General features: G+C 44.5%; 1 protein-coding gene across 2 annotated transcripts in view; it reads right to left on the bottom strand.

Moving 5' to 3' along the window:
- Positions 1 to 7,751: 7,751 nt before the first annotated feature.
- The window catches only part of BOD1L1 (biorientation of chromosomes in cell division 1 like 1), a 51,608-nt gene continuing 39,390 nt past the window's right edge, over positions 7,752 to 19,969 (bottom strand). The window contains exons 18-27 of one of the 2 annotated variants that reach the window (XM_074321440.2): positions 18,885 to 18,969; positions 18,467 to 18,540; positions 17,362 to 17,437; positions 17,243 to 17,277; positions 16,203 to 16,248; positions 14,544 to 14,593; positions 14,360 to 14,444; positions 13,791 to 13,944; positions 11,392 to 11,532; positions 7,752 to 8,665 (exon numbers count right to left, since the gene is read on the bottom strand). In XM_074321440.2, coding sequence (XP_074177541.2) covers positions 8,548 to 8,665; positions 11,392 to 11,532; positions 13,791 to 13,944; positions 14,360 to 14,444; positions 14,544 to 14,593; positions 16,203 to 16,248; positions 17,243 to 17,277; positions 17,362 to 17,437; positions 18,467 to 18,540; positions 18,885 to 18,969 — 864 coding nt within the window. In that variant the 3' untranslated portion in view covers positions 7,752 to 8,547. The remainder of the gene's footprint in view (positions 8,666 to 11,391; positions 11,533 to 13,790; positions 13,945 to 14,359; positions 14,445 to 14,543; positions 14,594 to 16,202; positions 16,249 to 17,242; positions 17,278 to 17,361; positions 17,438 to 18,466; positions 18,541 to 18,884; positions 18,970 to 19,969) is intronic. The other variant, XM_074321445.2, reaches the window with a different exon arrangement.

Here is a 19,969-nt window from a genome sequence, read left to right as displayed (position 1 = left end):
GCTGTCCTGGGAACTGTCAAAGGAAGAAGGTTGAGGAGGCTTCGGAGAATTCTCTACACAAATGCAGGTGAGCTGGAGCCGGCACATGTACTTCCTGTGGATTCAAAAAGGGTTCTTAGTGAAGTGTCAAAAAGAAGAGCAAAGACACCTTCTGTCCAAGTTGTTTCTCTAGAATCAATTCCTATTCAGGTTGGAAGGAAGTGGAGATCCGGGGGGGTGGATCCTCCCAGACAGATTTCACTGAAAGGTTGGGTTGACTTTTTAATTTTTAAGAATCGGAAGTGACCAATTATATCCATTTAAACCCCCAGAATGTTTACTGGAGAAAGATTCTTTTTGAAAGACCAGAGGTCCCCAAAATGACAGGGATGAAATTAACAACAGTGTTTGAGGGTAAACAGAGACACGTGAGCCCAAAATAGGAAAAGGCAAGTTCTTGTTGAATAGTTCCTTTTGGTTGGAAAAACTGTGAGTTTGACCATTTCAAGTAAGAGGTGCTGAAGACTGACAAATTGGTTTCCGCAAATAAAAATAACTGTGAGCTTTGGTGATAAACTCATTTTGAAAAGATGACATTTTAAAAAAAACAAAGACGTGGACCAGATTCTGCTAGTGGTCATAGAGAACACACTTATAAAAGCTAACGGAGAGGCTGGTCCTGCAGGAGATGTAAACTGAGGGAATGAGGACGCTTGATTTCTGCAGAGGATTTGAATGTATGTGGAGTTTCCACTTTAGAAAGTACAGCATCTTAGGTATTTGTCAAGCTCTACCGCAGCAAAACACCCTGACGCTAAATTAATTGCACTCTCGAATCGTATATTCAAAGTGAATGGCTGAGTTGACTAGCGAATAAGGGAAACCCTCAACCAGTTGTTCTTATATAGAAATTTAAGTGCGTAGAGAAGGTGGGATGGATGTGAGAGGGCAGAAGGGTGGCTTGTGCTGATTATTAAGCTATCTATTGTCTCTTCAGTCCAAGCCACCCATCTCTATTCTGCTCTGTGGCGCTGGATCAGGACTCTACAGCTCAATTTCTCCTTAGCCAGCTGGCCCTCCGAGTTCTGTCACGTAGAGGTACTAAAAAGAGACTAGAAAGCTAACGTTTGAGAAGGGACTTGCTGTTTCTTCTTTGGTCCCTCTTTTTTGGTATCCTCCCAGCAGTGGTTCTTCACCCCAGCAAGTGGCAGCTGATTGCCGTCAAAATTGGTGCCAGGTTCCCCACTCTCCAAGGACACACCAAATGAGCAGCACACCTTCCAGAGGTCCGAGTCCCAGCTCTGCAGGGCTTCTCCAGTCGCCTCCCGACCTCCATCTTTTCTTCTTGGTCCCCAAGCCCCGCGGTGGTGATGGTGCTTTCTGAAAATACTCTGTGTTGGGTCAGTGTCCCCCTGTTGCTTTTTAGTCCTTTAATAGCTGTCGAAGCCAATTCCCAACATTTGATTATGTGTTAAAATAACTGATGTGGGTCCTAATAAGTTGCCTAGATGGTGACTAAACCAAGGTCTAGAATCATTTCCTATAATGTATAGGAAGAAGACGGTTTGTATCAGGCCTCCAATCTAATACTCAGGATGTCTCTGGCAAGAAAGAAAGTGACCTGGAGATGGAAATTCTTGTACCCTTGCCTCCAGACAAACAGCTAATAGTGTTGGCTGGAGGAAGAGTTGGTACTCATGGAAGGCCTTTAGGTCTCTCCAGGATTGCTATGGCAACAACACAACACACGAAAAAACAAAAACAAAAAACCAAAGAAACAACCCCTTGGAATGTATTGATTAATGGGCAGGGCTCCCTGGAAAACATCACACAAGCTGTGTAACCACCTGAGTAGAGATGGTCCATGACTGAAATGGCTTGTCGGTGTATGGAACTGCAGGTATTTTTAAAACTTAGTGTGTCGGGCCAACCCGATGGCTGAGGCGGTTAGAGCTCCATGCTTCTAACTCCGAAGGCAGCCGGTTCGATTCCCACATGGGCCAGTGGGCTCTCAACCACAAGGCTGCCAGTTCAATTCCTCGAGTCCCGCAAGGGATGGTGGGCTGCTCCCCCTGCAACTAGCAATGGCAACTGGACCTGGAGCTGAGCTGCACCCTCCACAACTAAGACTGAAAGGACAACAACTTGACTTGGAAAAAAGTCCTGGAAGTACACACTGTTCCCCAATAAAGTCCTGTTCCCCTTCCCCAATAAAATCTTTAAAAAAAACAAACAAAACAAAACAAAAAACAAACTTAGTGTGTTATTCTGGGCATATGTGTATCCTGATGAGAAAGAGCCAGGCAGTAGGTTGGCTGTCCCTCTGTGTGTCACTGTGCCCAGCAACTACTTGTATCCTTGAAATGATTAGCAAAGCTTGATGCAGGGTATGCTCTGTCATTCATGTAAATCTTTGTTACTGAGAGATCATCTCTCAGAATGCCCTTAGTGTGTCCTCAGAATATGGGGGTAAACAAGCAAGAGGAAGATGTGGGACACAGGTCTTAAGGGATCCAAAAGGTGAGAGACATGAAGGGCGCCCTCAAGACAGTGGATAGGGGAGACCCGAGATGCGATGGCAGCGGCTGCAGCAAGAAACCAATAGGTTGAGGGCTGTTTTCAGCAAGAAGCCTTCTGGCCTTGGATCGTCTTTTAAAATCTAGTGGTGCCTAGATTTTAAATCTAGTGGAGAGTTCTGCCTAGATTCTTTTGTGGACTTGGCTTGCCTGGGTAATGTGCTCATATAGCTCTTGCTTTCCTCTCATTGCCTTAAGCACAAGAGACAAAACATCAAAGCTTTTAGGAGAAGATCTATTTGATCTTGAGCCAAGACACATGAGCTAACCACAAAATGAAATGTATACTCAATTACATTAAAATGAAAAACTGTTCACCGAAAAGTACCATAATGGAAGTGAAAAGATAAACCACACATTCCATATATGTGTGTGTGTGTGTACAGGGGAGCGGGGGATTGCAACACATATACACAAACGGTTATTATCCTGAATATGTAAAGATATATACTTATATCTTTATATCAAAAACATAAAGAACGCCTCCTCTAGTCAATACAAAAAACACAAAGAACCAACTGGAAAAATGGACAAAAGACAGGCATTTCACAGAAGAGGAAACAGGAATGGAAAATAAACACATGAAAAGATGTTCAACCCCCTTGTAACTAATGGAAATGAAGACCACGTGAGACATTTCCCACCTATTAGACAGGCAAACATTAATACGTTTTATACTACAAAATGTCAAGGAAGAGACGTGCACTGCTGGTAGGATACAATGGGGTGCAAGCATTTGGGCAACAATGTGGCAAATGAGCTTTGGCAAGAGCAGCTGTAACCTGGAGCAGAGAGCTGGCTGCGTCTTGGTGTCAGGATGGGGCTGTGTTAACCACCGAGCCTTCCAAGGGGCTGGGTGGCCTGGTCCTCTGGTTCACAGGCCAGCAGTCTCCTCAGGCAGCAATCAGCTTTGTCCTTCCACTTACCTCGATGTGTCTACAAATATAATTTTCTATATGTATGATAATATTAATAAGTTTGGGAAGGTCTGCCCACAAAATATTCATAGAAACATTATTTAACCTGGAAGCAACCCAAAGACCAGTGATAGGCAAGTAAATATCTTAGTAAATTGTGATAGAGGCTTTCAATGGAATACTATACAGCAGTGAAAATGAACTAACTGGGACTACATGCATTACCTGACGAATTTCACAGCACAGTATAGAAGCAAGTCAAATGAACTTTAAAATATAATTCTATTTATATAAAGCGCAGAAACACTCAAAACTTAAAATATTGTTCAGGGATGTATCATTTACACATGCAGTAAGATGATAAACCTTTATTCAGAATGGTTGTAACCTTGGGGGCATGCTGGAAGCTTCCAAGGCATTGTGGGTAAATAGAATTTTTAAAACCAGTTCTTTATATCACAATTATCTATGAACATTATATTTATATATATATCATATACACATATATCTTTATCCTTTTGATTTTAAGCAATATTTCATAAAGTTATATTTTTTCAAAAGGTATATAAAAGGGTAGACATGTGAAATCTCATTTTGTAAAAAAAAAAAAAAAAGTCTATCTACATATTTCATGAATTCAAAGGCACACTTTTCCCCCATTTTAACATCTCTGAAATTAAGAAGTATCTTACAATTGCTATAGAACAAGTGGCAGTTATGCCACAGTTGTCTTGTCATGTGTGAACTTGTTCATCACTGTTCATATTCATGTCACTTCTACTGAGTTACATGCATCATGACTCCATGCACTTCGATTTTAAACACCATTTAAGATGTCTTTTTAAAGATTGCATTGCGATTTGACATCAAAACAGGGTTACTGTGTACTCAGGAAGTCACAGAAACCCAGCAGCAAGGAATGCATTTTATATCAGTGAGGCAAATCCTCAGTCTGGGAGAAATACCTGTGATTTTATCTTTTTTTGCAAAGCAATAACCAAGTGCTTTCTGAGACCTAAGAAAGGGAGATAGATATATTCCCGAGTAGGTGATGCTGCTGCGTTTTTCTCCTGAGGATGATGTACTCGACGCACAGTCACACGGCTAAAGGAGGGAGGGCTCCCCAAGTCTCTTGGAATTGAGGAAAGATATCTCAAAGCTTAACAAGTGGATATAACGAATTACTTCCCTCCTGTCATAGTTTTATTTTTTTCTTTCTTAGTAGTATATAAAGAAATGATGATACATTTTATAGTCAGTAACATCTTAGATTTGATGAAATGTGCTCTGTGACTTTTACATATGTGTAAGTAGAAAAAAATCCTGTGGAATTGTGCATCAAAGAGATGATGTATCTGATTTGTGGGGTTACAAGTGATTTCCCACCCTTTGTTTACTGTTACCTTCGATTTTTCTACAATCAAGACATTACTTGTATAACAAAAATATCATTACTTAGAAAAATTGAGATTTTATAACGTTTGTTAAAAAAAAAAAATCAAGCATACTGCTAAGAGAATACTGAGGGAAATTGCAGCCCCTCACGGCCACAGGTGACATGGATCCTGCCACTGCAGGCGCTAGCAAGGCCACTCCTGTGAACCTCAGTGCCAAGGACGGAAAACCCTAATGAGACTCGGGGATCATGTTTCCAGTCCTAGCCATGCGAACACGTGGGTGTCCTTGTTATGCAAGCTCTCTGAGCGCCAGTTCTTCCAACTGTAAAATGGAGTCTGATATTGAGTGAAGAAGGGTTTTCAAAGTTTGGTGCAACATCAATTTCTATGGCTGTTCATTTTTTAAGTGTGTGTGTGTGTGTGTGTGTGTGTTGGGGGAGGAAGCAGGCATCTTAAGTTTTGATAACTTGGAAAATTCTGGGTTAAACAAAGTTAACCAGATTTCTTGCAAATTTATGTGTTCTAACGTTGCCAATAAATCTCCAAGGGCTGCAGTGCGAGGAAGCACCTCTGGGAGCTCGTGTTTTCTGTGACGCAGACCTGTAAGTTACCTGCGTGGGTCTCCTCCAGGAAGCGTCTGAAAGGCTGACGGCGGCACCCCTCATGGCCTGCAGGCCTCCCTGCACCTCAGCTGCCAAGATTCACTCTTCCCTAGGTTCTAACCTTGCTTGAAACCCCATTTTGTACTTTAAAAAAGCACAAACTCCCAAACCTTTCCTCTTGTCTGCCACGAGTTAGTCCTTCGCGAGTCTTCCCTCAGGACGGTAGTTTTCTTTCCGCTGCTGTGTCCTGGAACTGGATACCAGTCTCAGTGCAGCTTAGCTATTTGCTTCACGTTGTCACCCTGTCACTCTCGAGACGGGTCCATCCTTGCATTCCTGGAACTGGGCATGCCCAGGAGCCCAACAACTGAGTCCTTTCCGAGGAGTTCGGTGGAAAATGCTGGCTGTACAACTGTTTTTCTTACCCTGCCAAGTGTCTCGGTCAGTGTATCATGAAAAACTTCTAGATCTTGATTTAATCACACAGATAGCTAAGCAACAATTTTAGGAAATGTACTCCTGCACATCGGATGATCGATAAATAAAAACAAAAATCAAAGTGAAACAAATAAACAAAATAGGAAAGCAACACTTCCCAGTATTTGAGTTTGAATCACGCTCCACCCTACTCCCATCTCAACTCAGTTACTAGGTTTGATGGGTTGTGGAGATGCTTGGGGAAAACCTTCACTGTACTATGGTCCCAAGGTCAATAAACAGGCAGTTGAGGTAGAAACACAAATTCTCCCTCCACTGGGAGTTAGCAGAAAGAACCCTGGCCTGGGGGTTTGAAGACAATTCAGTCCCGTTTGCCACCAACTCACCATGGGATCTTACAGGGAAGAGTGCCACCTGATGGTCATACCCAGGGTGGGTAAGGTGAGTCAGTTAGGTTCTAGTCTTTCAGAAGTGTAGCTGGTGGGGTCACGTGGCATACCCGAGGAAAGAGGCCTGGAGTGGTAGGGGAAGGGCTGCATGGGTTACCGGACACACCACCTGACACAGGGACGAGCCCCTTCAGTAATTCTAAATGATCGCAGCTTTGTTTCTGCTCTGGATGGAAAAACATGTGCTGTGCTGTTTGGGTTGGTCATGAACGGAGAAGTGAGGCAGTGGCAGGAGTCTCTGAGCTGTGGCCTGCCAGTTTCTCAGCAGGTCTGTGGAGGAAGCTCCTGGCATTTGGGGATATTTCTAGCGCTAGAAATGGAGACGGGGACTGTCCTGTGCATTGTAGGACGTTTAGCATTCCCGACCTCCTTCTTCCTAACACGAGTACCAAATCATCGTGACCAAGAAATGCTCTCATGGACTTCCAGTGTGCCCCCGAGGGTCTCTCCTCTCCACCAGGTTTCAGACTCACCGGAAGCTTTCTCACCAGAAATTCCATATGCAGTTTCAATATTTAGTTCCAACTTTGTGAGAGGGATTTCCTCACAAGCCAACTACTTAGTCCTATGAGGTGATGCCCAGGGCAGGCATTCCTGAGCTGAGGGAGTCACACTGGTCCACACTGACAATCCATTTGCAGGTAGGCACTTCAGGTGACCAACCCAAACTAAGTGCCAAGATCGGTAGGGAATTTAGAGCCTTGGAACCCAGTCTGGCTTCTACCCTTGACTAACTTGAAGACAAATCCCTAGGTTTTGGAGCTTTGGTTAAACTCATCCACATAAATGAAAAGGAGGCATTCTCGTGTTCCTCGTCCTCAAGGTCAGGTCCCTTCCAGATCCCAAGGTAGAATCTGACGGCTGATTCTACCGAGAGAGATGCCATCAATGACTCATATATGCGGGCAAAAATGGAACAACGTATCTAAGACCAATTATTTAAAGAGAAGAAATGGTTTTCACAGGGAGAAATTTTAAAGTTCAGAAAAAAACTCTTACCACGAAAGTTTTGGGAAACATTTTATAATTTATATATAAAACCTCAGTAAGAAACCATGTAAAATGACAGAAATATCCACTTTACATTGAATCCCTCCCCCCCCCAAATATTCACACACTGAATGTAAATTTTAATTACAAAACAAGAATATGAATAAAACATTTTAAAATAATCTCACTTATTTGGCAACTCATCGCATCATTGCTAGAGAGACAAATTTGATCTTAAGAAAAGTTTAACCTTATGAAAAACTTAAGTTGGACAGTTTGCTCACATGGGAGTTAAAAGATGTTTAAAAAAGAATCTAGCAATAAAGCCAGTTTCTATCCTGAAATAATTATGTATAAAACAACATAAAACCCTGAAGCATGACAGGAGCGACCTAATGGACAATGCGCTTCTCTTCACCGAGAAGACGGCACGGGAAGGATACGGGTGTATCCTCGGAGCAGCCGCGGGGCGGAACGAACGTGAGGGCTTCTGGCTTTAAGCTGACCTGAACCAGAATCTCTTAGGCCAGTGAGGCTGGCAGTAAAGCCACAGATGCCAGTATCGTCTGAAAACAAGTTACATTCTTAAAAGAGTCACAACGGTGAACAGAAAAGCAATGGAGACCCTTGAACTAAACTACGTTACTCGAATACATGCAAGAAGATTCTGTATTTCCTGCCACTTCATATTCAGATAGTTACAGGGCAGGCAGAGTCCTAAAACATTTCTACTAATGACTGCATAGCATTTAAAACCTTTTTATTAAAAAGAAAATAATAAAATAAAATAAACAGATATATCGTCAAGTTCACAGATAAGTTTTCTCTGTAAAATAAATAAAGTGTTCATTGATTAGCATCATACACAGAGTAAAATACAACCTATTTTTACATGTTTATATACTGTACACAGATGACCAGCAGGCAGCCTGGTGTCTGATGGGCTGGGAGGGTTTGCATTAGTGATGCGTCACGTCACATCGGGAAATCCCAATTATGAATGTTAAAATATACAACTACTTTGAGTTCAGATACAAAGTAAACTTATTTTCATTTATCTGAAATAAATGTACATAGTATCTTCTATGAACAATAGTTTATAAAGCTGTTTAAAACATAAAAGAAAAAGCTCGCACCTAGGAACCCACAGCACATGCCCGCTCCCCACTGTCCCCACCAGCCGGGCAGCCACAGCAGGATTATCGCTTTGTCTTCTTCCCTGGGGCTTCCTCCACTCTCTGCTGGCCTCGTGTGCGTGCCCCAGGGGGGCTGGCCTCTCTCTTGCGCTTGGTGGAAGGGGAGAGTTGGGCCTTTGATCTGCAATAAACAAGTCAAGGCAGTGGCTAGAGTTAAAAGGAGCTGCTTCAAATAATTGGGGAGTTTTTTTTTAAAAAAAGGGAAGATTTTTGAACTTGAGAGCCAAGGAGAGAAAGCCCCGGTAACGCTGATACAGGAAAAGCAGCCTGCAGAAGAGCTCGTGCTAAGAGGACACTTGCCGATCCCTCACAGCCACACAGGGCACTGGAGGCCCAGGCGCAGGCCTGTGCTCTGGTCCCGCTCTGCCTGGCACACTTGAGGTGTTGCCCTTGGTCAAATCGACTTGCTTCTCTGGGCCCCAGCTCTTCTATCCGTAAAATCATCCACAGCCAGTCCCACACACACTGTCCCAAGTGAAAACAACTGGAAGAACACAGTAGGATTGCAGCCTACGTCTGAGCACGTGTACCATCGTGCTGCACAGTGCGGGGTCACAGACGACAGCTGGCTCTGTTAGCACAGGCACAGGGATTTGGGAAGAGTTCTCTAGACACTCTCCCTGCCAGCGGCCTCCAACACGCCACAAGAACCTCCTGTTCTCCAACCCGCCACAAGAATCGTTTGTTCTCCAATCCGCCACGAGAACCACTTGTTGGAAACCTCAATCACGTCACTGTCCCGTTTACCTGTATCTACACCTATCTGTACATCTGTGGTTACGTCTGTATCTCTTGGTTCTCTGATGCTTTCAAGACAAAGTCACCCAGAGCATAACACACACAGTCCTTGATCATTTACCCTTGACTTTCACACCACCCTGGCTACAGTCCTGCCAGAATATCCCCATCCCAGACACACGACGTTCTTTTACATTTTCATGCTTCGGCATGTGATTTTTTTTTTTTTTTTGGAATCACCCCACACCTCCCATCTGGTAAACCTAATTTTAAGCCTCAGTTCAAAAGCAACTCCTTCTGGGAAGCCCTTGTCATAGAGCAAGTGGCGCTGGGAAGTCCCCGGCACTTTGTATCTTCACCACAGCACTTACCATGTAACTTCTGGGTTTTTTTCAAACTGCAGGTTACAGCCATTATTTTACAACAACGTATTAATAGAACACAATAGAAAATACCCCGGTATTATGTCTATTAAGTCATAAAACTTTTGTTTCAGTTACAACAGCAGTATTACAAAATATATACTTATTGTGGGTTGCTGTCAAAAGTTTGAAAGTCATACACACATGCCTCCCCCTCAGACAGCTGCTGAGTTTTATTCGCTCCCCATCTGCAGCGCCCAGTACCAAACCCAGCACATGTATGCCAGCAGATGTCATGTCGGTGATGAAAGGACCTGGAACACGAAAACTGCACGAGATGGAGAAATGGGACTTCACCAACAGGAAGACATGTTTTCCTTATTGTTCCCTTGACAGCAGAGGTGAACAAACTGAAACTGAATCACATATTGTTGCACATGACGCAGTTTCAGCACCCTACTACCTACTCGTGCTGTGAGAACGGCCCATTACAAACAGTGTCCAGGGGAAGCCATCAGTCACTAAACACCTGCCTACTGAACAGACGTGTCCAGCGCCGCTCCATGCCAGAGCCGAGAACAGGAGCGTGGAGTCGGCACGCTTCTTTCTCGCCGCGTGACACTGGGGTCACCCAGGACCTTTCCTTCCACCCAGAGTGTGGTCTGTGACCAGCAGTCCTGGCGGCACCGGGGAGCTTGTTAGAGATGTAGGCTCCCCGTGACCGGTCTGCACGTTCAATACTGAGAAATAATGGAACCGAGTCTCCTCCTCACGTATAAAACAAGGGTAAGCACTACACCTCCTTAAATGAAGACTAACGGGAGAATCTATGTGAGAGCTGCCCAGCATTTCGGATCACTTCCCTTGCAACATGGAGATGACAGCGCAGACATCCAAGTCTGCTGTGCACACCAGATGTGATACGAGATGTCAAACATTTCTGTATACTGTGCAGTGTCTTGTATTTTTTGATGCTGTCATGCAATGGACAGCGAGTAAGAGAAGTCTGATCTCAAGGACAAAGCTGACAGCGCTGAGGGCGAAACAAAGCTAATATACCAGAAGCAATGGCACACACCACTGTCACCTGCACCGGAGGGCAGCAGGAAGGAGACAGGCGGATGGGTGAAGCAGGTGGGAGGCATCCTGAAGAGGGGGGTGTGAAGGACGGAAGGCCCTGGCTTACAGGGGGCTGGCGGTGAGGGCACTGAAGGAAGAAGTAGCACAGGAAGGGCAGGGGGCAGGGGGCAGGACTCAGGACAACCTGGGCGGCCGTCAGGTGAGCAGACTGCAGCGGAAGGTGCAGAGCTGGCGAATGCCGCTGTCACAAGTGGCTGCCCTCCTGTCACCTCATCGCCCCTCCAATGCTCTGGCTAAAACGGAAACGATTCTGGGCTGTCACCTGCCTGACTGTGCTGATTTAACTGAGCATTGGGATCTGTGACCACTCAGGAGAAGACACGCCTCGCCTTGGGTCCTGGTGGCCAGGAGTCAGCGTGTAAGGCTCACAGGTGCCGAGGACAAGCCTGTGTGGAGGGCCGTGGGGGGAGGCCAGATGGCGGGGCCACCGAGACTCCCTGCAGCCTTCCTATTCCTTTTTGAGTGGGTTTCCATCTGGGAAACTCGTGATCCCCAAAGCCAGTTATCTGGCAAGACGAAATCTTCAAGGAACTTAGGAAGAAAGTATTACTGCACCAAAAATAGTCTCTGGGGTTAAAAATGACTTGAAGTGTAAGCAGGGACTTACCTTCCTAATGGGGGAGATTTACTAACTTTTTCGCTGGTAGGTAACTTCTCTTTTGCTAATTTTTGGCGATTTCTAGAAGAAACTGTGTCTGGGCTGCCAAGTTTGGACGCTGCACGTGCAGATGGCTCGCTATGGTGCTTTCTGAAACAGATTATAGAAACACTGGGCAGTGGTAGCACTGAATACTCGGGCCCTGGCACGCTTTAGCAAGGACGAGGGTCCTCGTGGTGAGTCAGAGAACGGGGACCAAAGGCAGGAGAATGGCTGGTCTTCTGGACTTTGCTAACAAGCAGATCTCCACGCCATCTGAGACTAAGTCTGCTTGGCTTTTACTGTGCAAGACCGTGTATAGCGATTCAGAGACAGATGACTCAGATACACAGAAAATACACTGGCTGACAAGAGAAAGCTCCCCACCGTGCTCACCAGAACCAAGGGGCCAGGATTCAAGGAAGTGCAATCCACAAAGCTAAACGTGAAGGCCCGTAACCAGGTGTAAATGGTCAACTGCACAAGCAAATACCACATGAGGGGAGGTCTGACTCACCAGCGGAAACGCTAAGAATAAGGACTTGCTGAGCTGGTGCAGTCCAAGCTGAGGGAACTCCCGACGGTCGGCTGTACGCTGAAGCAGAGTCTAGCACACGAGGGGGGCAGCCCCCTCCACAGGCACTCATCAGCCCGCACCTGGTGTAGAACGTTTGCTTCTCAAAGAGGAGACAGACATGCTGAGGAAGACGGGGATGATGGGGGGCTCAGAACAAGAAGAGAGGCTGGCTGCCTTCCAGAGTTTCAGGGGCAGGGAGCTGGAGGGCCAGCTTCCAGCGAACGCAAGGAAGACAGTGCCAGGAGGTGGCTCTCCTGCCAGGAGGCACGTGCAGGAGCAGGAAGACCTTTTCGGAGCAGCTGCTAGCCAAGGCGCTGGGGGGTCAGCAGTACTGGCCTGCCGAGACCCACCAACCCTGAGAATCTGAGCTTATGAAGACGCCAGGGACCTGGAACCAATCCCGCAATGCCAAGGAATCGGAACTAAAGAGATAAGAATCCATCTGTAAATCCAAAGGTTTCACGTTCACTAAGGAAGGGTGCTGAAGAATGCATTTTCAAAGGCAAACCTGAGAGCTCCTTTAAGCCACTCACTTGACTTGACGATGCCTAGAGGCCTGTGGAACTTTGTGAGGTGGGCGATCTTCCCACGACTATTTACGAGGGTGGTGGTGGTGCAGGTGGGGTGTTCTGTACCCGAATGCAGGGACGCTGCGCTCCAGCACCCCCACCCTCTCCTGTCGGCTGAATCTGGATTCTGTGACTTCTATTTGTCTGAGCAGCCCCTCCTGAAGAACAAATACGAGTCCACCACCTTCCTTTCAGCCATATGAGCGCCTTAAGTCTTTCAGCTTGAAAATTGGATTCTTTGAAAAATGAAACCATTGCATGAATGGCTAATAATATGCAAGTTTGGAGGGATCAGAAATAGGCTGACTGTAAGTCTTTATGTAAATATAGGACACTATTAGTCTTACACTAGTGACAGGTGTGAGGAAAGTCATACTCTTGAAGAAAACGTTCCTGGACTTTTTGATTAATCTTGGATAAGGAAAATACAGAAGATGATACCATGATTAATAGCCCGTGAATCCATTAAAAATGGAAACTATTCTTGCTCTAGAAAGTTATTAACTGTTGAGTGATGCAACATTTCTCAAAATGTGCCGTGGGGAAAGAAACACTGCCTGACGTTAACAGGTCTCATGACACGGGTGGGGGTGGTTATGTTTGCTTAGACAAAGCGTAACAGGTTCCTTTCCTTTAGGGCTCTGCCAAGCCCTTCACACTGTAATTAACCCTGTGACTTAGGGAGAGAGAGCTCACCGCATTCCCCAAACTCACTTGACCACGGTACTCTTTTTTTCCAGAGGCTCCTGACTACACTAGGGTTTGGGAAACATAAAATTACCAGTTATGTAAGTTAACAGTGGTCGCCTGTGGGTAATTTCCAGCGACCACCCTCTTACAGGGCGCTGCTCAGACATGCCTTCCAACAGGGCCGGCTGGGCCGGCTTCTTCTCTCACGGGAGTGAGGCACGGAGCTCGCAGGGCCCCACGTGCTCAGCACACACAGTGTCAGAGACGTCTACTCCTGCTTCATCACATTTGTAAAGGAACTGAACAGGTTCCACCGAACAGGTATCTACAGCCCAGCAAAGATTCTGACGTGATCTTCCATAATGGTTTCAGACGGAAAACAGGTTCTCCAAGAACCGAAATGTCAAGAGGGCTGAGAGCACGTGCTCTCTGCTGAAGATAAAATGAGAAGAAACAGCTTCTACCGAGGCACGAGCGGGTCCTGAACAGAGTCCCGTGCCACCCGAAGCTGGTGGGGAGCCGGCGCCCGTTACCTCTGAGCCTCCGAGCGGCTGGCGGCCCGCGTCGTGGCCCCTGAGGGCTCCTCCTCCTCCTCCTCATCCTCGTCCTCCTCAGACTCCTGCTCCTTCTTGTCTTCAGTTGTTTCAGAAATGGATTTCTGGCGTTTCCTTTCTGGTTCTGAGGATTCTGTTCAAATAGAAGGGTAACACCTGGATTGTACAATTCCCAAGATACTTCCAAAGGCGAGAGTCGTGGAGTTTGGACCGTAGGGTCTTAGGGACTTGGAGGCAGAAGAAGTGGTTTTCCATTTCCTCCTCCTTTCTGCACTTGCAATTCACAACTGTTTAACTTAATCTCAAACACATTTGGGAGAGTTTACTTAGGCAGTTCACAGCCAGCATTCAGGAAAAATTCACATGGACTCAGAAAAGCATCTGGGACGTACCACTTCTGACACGGGATTAGAGCCATTTCACACGTATTTATGTGATATTAATACTAGCTGTACCCCACTGAATTTTTCCTCATCCAAAGAAAAACTCTTAAAAGGGTGATTTTGAAATGACCAAGCCCTGTAATCAAGAACCTGCTGAGAACTTACCAGCATCATCGGACAGAGCGAGCGAACGCTTGGGTTTCCTTCCTCTCCGACGCACACTTGCCACTGCTTTTTCTTCCCCATCATCCTAGAAGCAGTAAAATTAAATTTGAAAGGGCTGCCCCCTGAGTACTGACTGAGTTTATTTCTAAAGGACGTATTTCTCGATAAGAAAATTAACACTTACATTGCTTACACTTCTTTCTTGCAGGGTACTTGCTTCTTTACTGGATTCCTCTTTAAAAAAACGGAAATGTCTGCATTACTACTTTATTAGTGTCAAATTAAATGTCAACAGTCTGGCCTGTTGCTTTTGAATGTACCAGTGCCAATTAGTGCACTGTGGTACAACTCACTGTTCTCAACCCAGAAAGGGAGGAGAAAGGGGACCTCGCGGGAGAGTCAGGTCAGGACTGCAGACTTCAATGAAATCTCCATGTAGCTCTGCAAATGTATCAGTCCCATTTTACAGTTAGGAAAAATGGGGCTCCAGTAACTTGATTTAAGCAATTTGTTCAGAGTCACATAACTCAGAAGTTCTTTTGACTCCAAATACTTCCGCTATCGTAACTAAAAAAGTGTCTACGATCAGCCTGTGTTAGGTTGTGTATGCCTATTCTTTATGTATTTGCTTTCTGTAGAGGTCAGACTTTTCTGAGAACACATCTTGGTAAGAAAATGAGGTTTAGTTCAACGCACTACTTTCAAATAGCTAAAGTTATGGGGTAAGACACCCAACAACCCACAGGTACTTCTTATTAGTGATCAGACTGTAGCTGTTGCCCCTTTTCTCCAAGTTCAATATACAACGTAGACTGAAAGGCTGAACCAAGAAAAAGGCTGAAAAACAAGGATCTGTCTTAAGCTGGTTAAAGACAGGTCATCATTACCCAGATTCAGGAAACTACTGCTGCTAAACGACCACCCCAAACATAATCACATAGTTTAGAGTCTTTAAAGGGCATTCAAGTTACAAAAATTCTGGTTGTATGGATTTAAAATATAATATTGGGAATAATTGGTTAAAAACCAAACATAAGCAAAATCTTCTCCTATGAAACCAAACAAACCTTAATCTTACAAGAGGTAAGAAAAACTGAGGTATGATCACAAGATCACAAATAGTTAAACAGGGAGAAATTGTTAAATTCTACATTTGCTTGACCTTGGTGATCAGAATATGTCCTTTCCTGATCTGACCATGCTATTTATTTGATCCAAAAAGCTGTCACATTCATCTTTTTGCCTATGTCAATCCTTCAAAACCCACCAATGGCTCTTCTTGATTTTATGTAAAAGATTTTAAACTGTGAAATAAATATACACACACTGTAAAAACTCTGATAAATGAAGGCAACAGTAACAAGTAACAAGGAATATTTCCGTCATCCTACCATCCAGAGCTAATCTTTATCAACATTTTGCAATGAGGACAACATCCTTGAAACAATTTTCTCTCTTGCATCCTGGCTTTGCATGCTACACAGGCTGCTTTCAAAATGCTTCTTCTCCTGAGAACAATGGGGTCTTGAGCTGAATTCCTGTCTTCTTGATAAAAGCCTGGTTCCCAGGCTGACCTATTTCTCCCTCACACATACCCAGTAAATTAGAGTTTGTACAGGGCAAAGTGCCTATTTTGCTTTTTCTTGCCTTCACCCTCCTCTTGGAAAGCTTCCCTGACTTCTAAGACCGAGAGTGGCTCAGATGACCGGAAAAGCTACCAGACACGGCCTCTAGTGGCTACGAGGACAACTGCTCTTACCAGGGGGGCTGCCCACTTCAGCGAGCAACAATGACTGTAAAGGGTACCCCGCAGCAGCCTCCCTGCCCTTCCTGTCACACACACCTGTCTGCACGACTTTCAGCTTGCCACCAGGTGGAGACTGTTCTACCTGAATTTAAACAAATGAACAAAAAATTGAAGTCAGCAGTTTGTCATCATCACACAGAAAGTCAATCCCTACTGCACACAAGGATTAGGACCTTTATTCATTATGTAGGCAGCATATTTGGATCCTGTTTTCTGCAGTAAATTACTGATGCCTGTGCTTCCATTGGGGCAACCACAGCCCCTCCCTCCACTGCGCTGCCAGGCCAGGAGCCCTGGGGGGAGAGACGCAGCATAGCCCACTACTGAAGTTCTCCAAGCCCAGCAAACCCGTTGCCACATGTGCTGCTTTGGGTTTGTTGTCTTATAATGAATGGTTCTATGAGATAAGCACTGCAGGTATTGTTGTACCATTTTGTACCCAAGGAAATGGAGTCCCAGCGGAGTCACGTGATAGGCCCAGTGTGACAGATCCGGGAGTAGGGAGTAGGTGGCAGAGTGGAGGCTGGAATCTCATTTGCTTTTGTGAGGTCAGTGGACCTATGTCTGTCCCTCTCACAATGCTGTCATTGAAACCTATGCAATGAAGTCTTGGTACAATGATTTTGTGGGGTATATGCTTCAGGGTAAAAAAAAAAAAAAGAATGTTTAAAAAGATAAAGTATCACTGAGGACTTTCCTGCACTGAAATCAGGGCACAGTTTATTACAAATGGAATGTCACAGGAAGTAGTAAGATGGTGAGACACATTAGGAGCTTCCATGAAGAAGCCACTATCTAAAAACCATATAACACAGCAAATTTCTATATTTTCATTGAGTGTGACCCCAAGAAGGTAAGTCCCTAGAAACTTCTAAGTGAGGAAGGAATCAGAATGAAGAACACACAACTAATATAATTATGCTTACATGAAGACGTTATTTGAAAGGTTTTCAGAAAGTCTTTCAAAGCTTTTTAAATACTTAAAGAAATAAAGTTCAAAATACTAGATATTGCAGTGTACCCTCCTAGGTCAAGAGCAAATATCTGAAGAGCTGTCATCGTTTGTAATTACTTACAGTGCTAATGCCAGTATCTGTTTTACAGTCTTCTTCTAAAAAAAGCAAAAATAAACCTCTTTTAGAAAATCACTTGAAAAATTCTTTGTGTGTGAACTGAAAACACACCAAATACCTACTCATTTTTAATGATGTTTCTACAGGGTGTTTACGAGGTCTTCCTCTTTTCCTTTTAATAATTACCGGCTGATCTTCCTAAGGAGGAAAGTTTAAAAAAAGCAGCAATGAAAAAGTTTTATCCTCTATTATACAAAGGTTATCTCATTTTCTCAAAATGAGACTTAGAGTTCCGTCCTAAGAGGTCTCAAGTCCCAGCTTTGTCCCTTGACAAATATATATATGGCCTTGGGCGTAGTGCTGCATTTCCCTCAGTACAGTGCCCTCACCTCAAATACTGACAAAACAGGATAAATTCAGAGTCGTGCAGATTCTGGGATAACGAGGTGATGCAAGTAAGCGCTCAGCAAGTGTGAGCTTCCAATGCTGTAATAAACACGTGTGCCCATTTAAATGTAGGTTCAGTCTAAGTCACCTGTCACCAAACGTTATCCCTTGTAAAGAATAAAGGGGGCCTCTGAGTACGAGAGAGTAGAAAGAACTATTGAAAATTTGTATCAAGGCAGGTAAACTTGGCAATGGTTTCCTAGAAGATCTTTATGAGCCTATCCCAGGCCACTGCACTTCTGTGCCCCCTGGGCTCTCTGCAAAGCTGAATGGGCTAACAGCAGGCAGGTTGGGGGTCCGTTTCCCTGCCACCTCCCAGGAACCCCTGCCTATGCCTCACGAAATTGGGTCCCTGGTGGCACTCCGTGCAGGCCCTCTGCAGGCCCGACTGCGGCCCATTTCATTCTGTCCGGATTCCAGGGTGCAGCACCCCACCTCACACTCCCATCTCTGACCTGAACTGGTACCTGGCTTGTCTGTGCTAAGCTGCCAGGTCAGAAACCTGGGGTGGCCACAGACGTACAGCTCTGGCCGAGACAGATGGAGGTTTCATACAAATGTTTGGATGAAATGAAGATGAAGAGAACAAAATTAACTAGAACTAGACTAATAAAATGCGCTGTATGAAATGGCGTCCACTGCACTTAAAAAAAAAAAAAAAAAGAGCTCCTTCAATGCTTTCAAAAGTACTTAAGAAAAACTTGAGGGAATGGCATTTAACGCATTATCTTTGCTTTTAGTCCTTAAATAAATCTGAATAAATACAAAAACTTTCCTTACCTCCTGAGATTTGATGTTGTCGTCGTCATTCTGCTCTGTTTTTTCGCCAGCAGCTTCACTGCTGCTACAATCATCTGCAGAAACGCAGAGCAGTGTCACTGCCTCACGCTGGGACACCCCCAAGGTGACCTACGCGCGCGCACACACACACGCACCCCACTCTCAGGCCTGTGCCACCGAGTCAAGGAGCTGGAGTCTGGTTAACTGGCAAGCAGCACACTTTGGGTCGCCTACGATCCAAATGAGAAATGACACCCAAACCCTACGAATACTAAGCACATGTGTGGCTGTGTCATGAAGGGAAGGCAAGGGAGGAAATGCAGCTTTAGTTGGTGAGGGCTGGCGAGAGACGCCGGCCGGCCGTGTGAAGGATTCATGTGCCCTCAGAACAATTTACCTCAGCAGATGCAGTACTCACCTTTGTCCTCCAGGGTCCTGGAAGCAGTGCTGTTTGTGTTAGGACTTGTTTTAGAGAATTCTTCCAAATCTCCAGAGTTCTCTTCCTATATGGAAGTTGAACAAGACAAGAAGCCTCTTTTTCAAACTGCCTGCATTTATCCTTCCAGAGCTGTCCTTTCTATTTCAAAAACAATCTCCCAGTGGTCTCTTAGAATAGTCTGTTGGAAACTGTTTTAACAAAGTAACTATTGCTGCTGCTGGTAAGAGTATAGAAAAGATAAATTCTGAAGGCAGAGAAGCATGAGATAAGGTCCAACTACAAAGCAACAAGACCATTCATTTTTCCCCCCTGAAAATTGGAAATCATTCTTCTCTCTCACCCTGGACTTTGTCTTTTAGTGAGAAACCTCAAAGGAAGAGAGGAACTTGCAACAGATTATTTCCTTTGTTGGGTGGTGTAGGAGAACTGGGGGAAGGAATAAAGCGAAGTACTAAAGAGAATTTCTGGGTATCCGGCTGGGCTGATTCACAGCAACGATCCCCCAATGGTCAAATTATTCACCTTGGTTGCAAAAAAGTTTTGAGCTTGAAATACTAAAATGTTTACACTATAATACTAACATAATATGCTGACAAAAATATATACATTAAACGTACTGTTTTAAAATACTGAAAATATTATCTATGTATGTGATTTTTTACTGAACATTATTACTAGGATAGTTTATGTAAATTTAACATTAAAAAAACTTACACAAAATTGAAGGGGAAATAAAAAGATGACCTCCCATAATGCTTCTCTCCAAACCTAGGAGCACAATCTCAGAACTGGACATGGAGTACGGCCTTAAAATTGAAAAGCCCGCCTCTTTCTTTGGCTACAACCAACTGACATTCATGACCATATGTTACTTTCACTCTTTGGTTGTTAAAACTCTTTTACTACTTTTTATTTATTTTATCACTTATTAGGAGAAAAACAGACTTTGAATTGGTTTTAGTGAGCTGGAAGTCAGCTGCATATAGTTTTATAAGCCGACTTAAATACTTTTGGAACAAGGTGGAAAAAAATAAATTAGGGAAAGAGAAAACAAGGTGACGGAG

This window comes from Rhinolophus sinicus, chromosome 1 (genome assembly GCF_057876585.1).
Source record: "Rhinolophus sinicus isolate RSI-liver-muscle chromosome 1, RSI-T2T, whole genome shotgun sequence".
Lineage (NCBI taxonomy): Eukaryota > Metazoa > Chordata > Mammalia > Chiroptera > Rhinolophidae > Rhinolophus > Rhinolophus sinicus.
The sequence above is the reverse complement of the archived record's forward strand: the minus strand, read 5'-3'. Positions and strand labels throughout refer to the sequence as shown.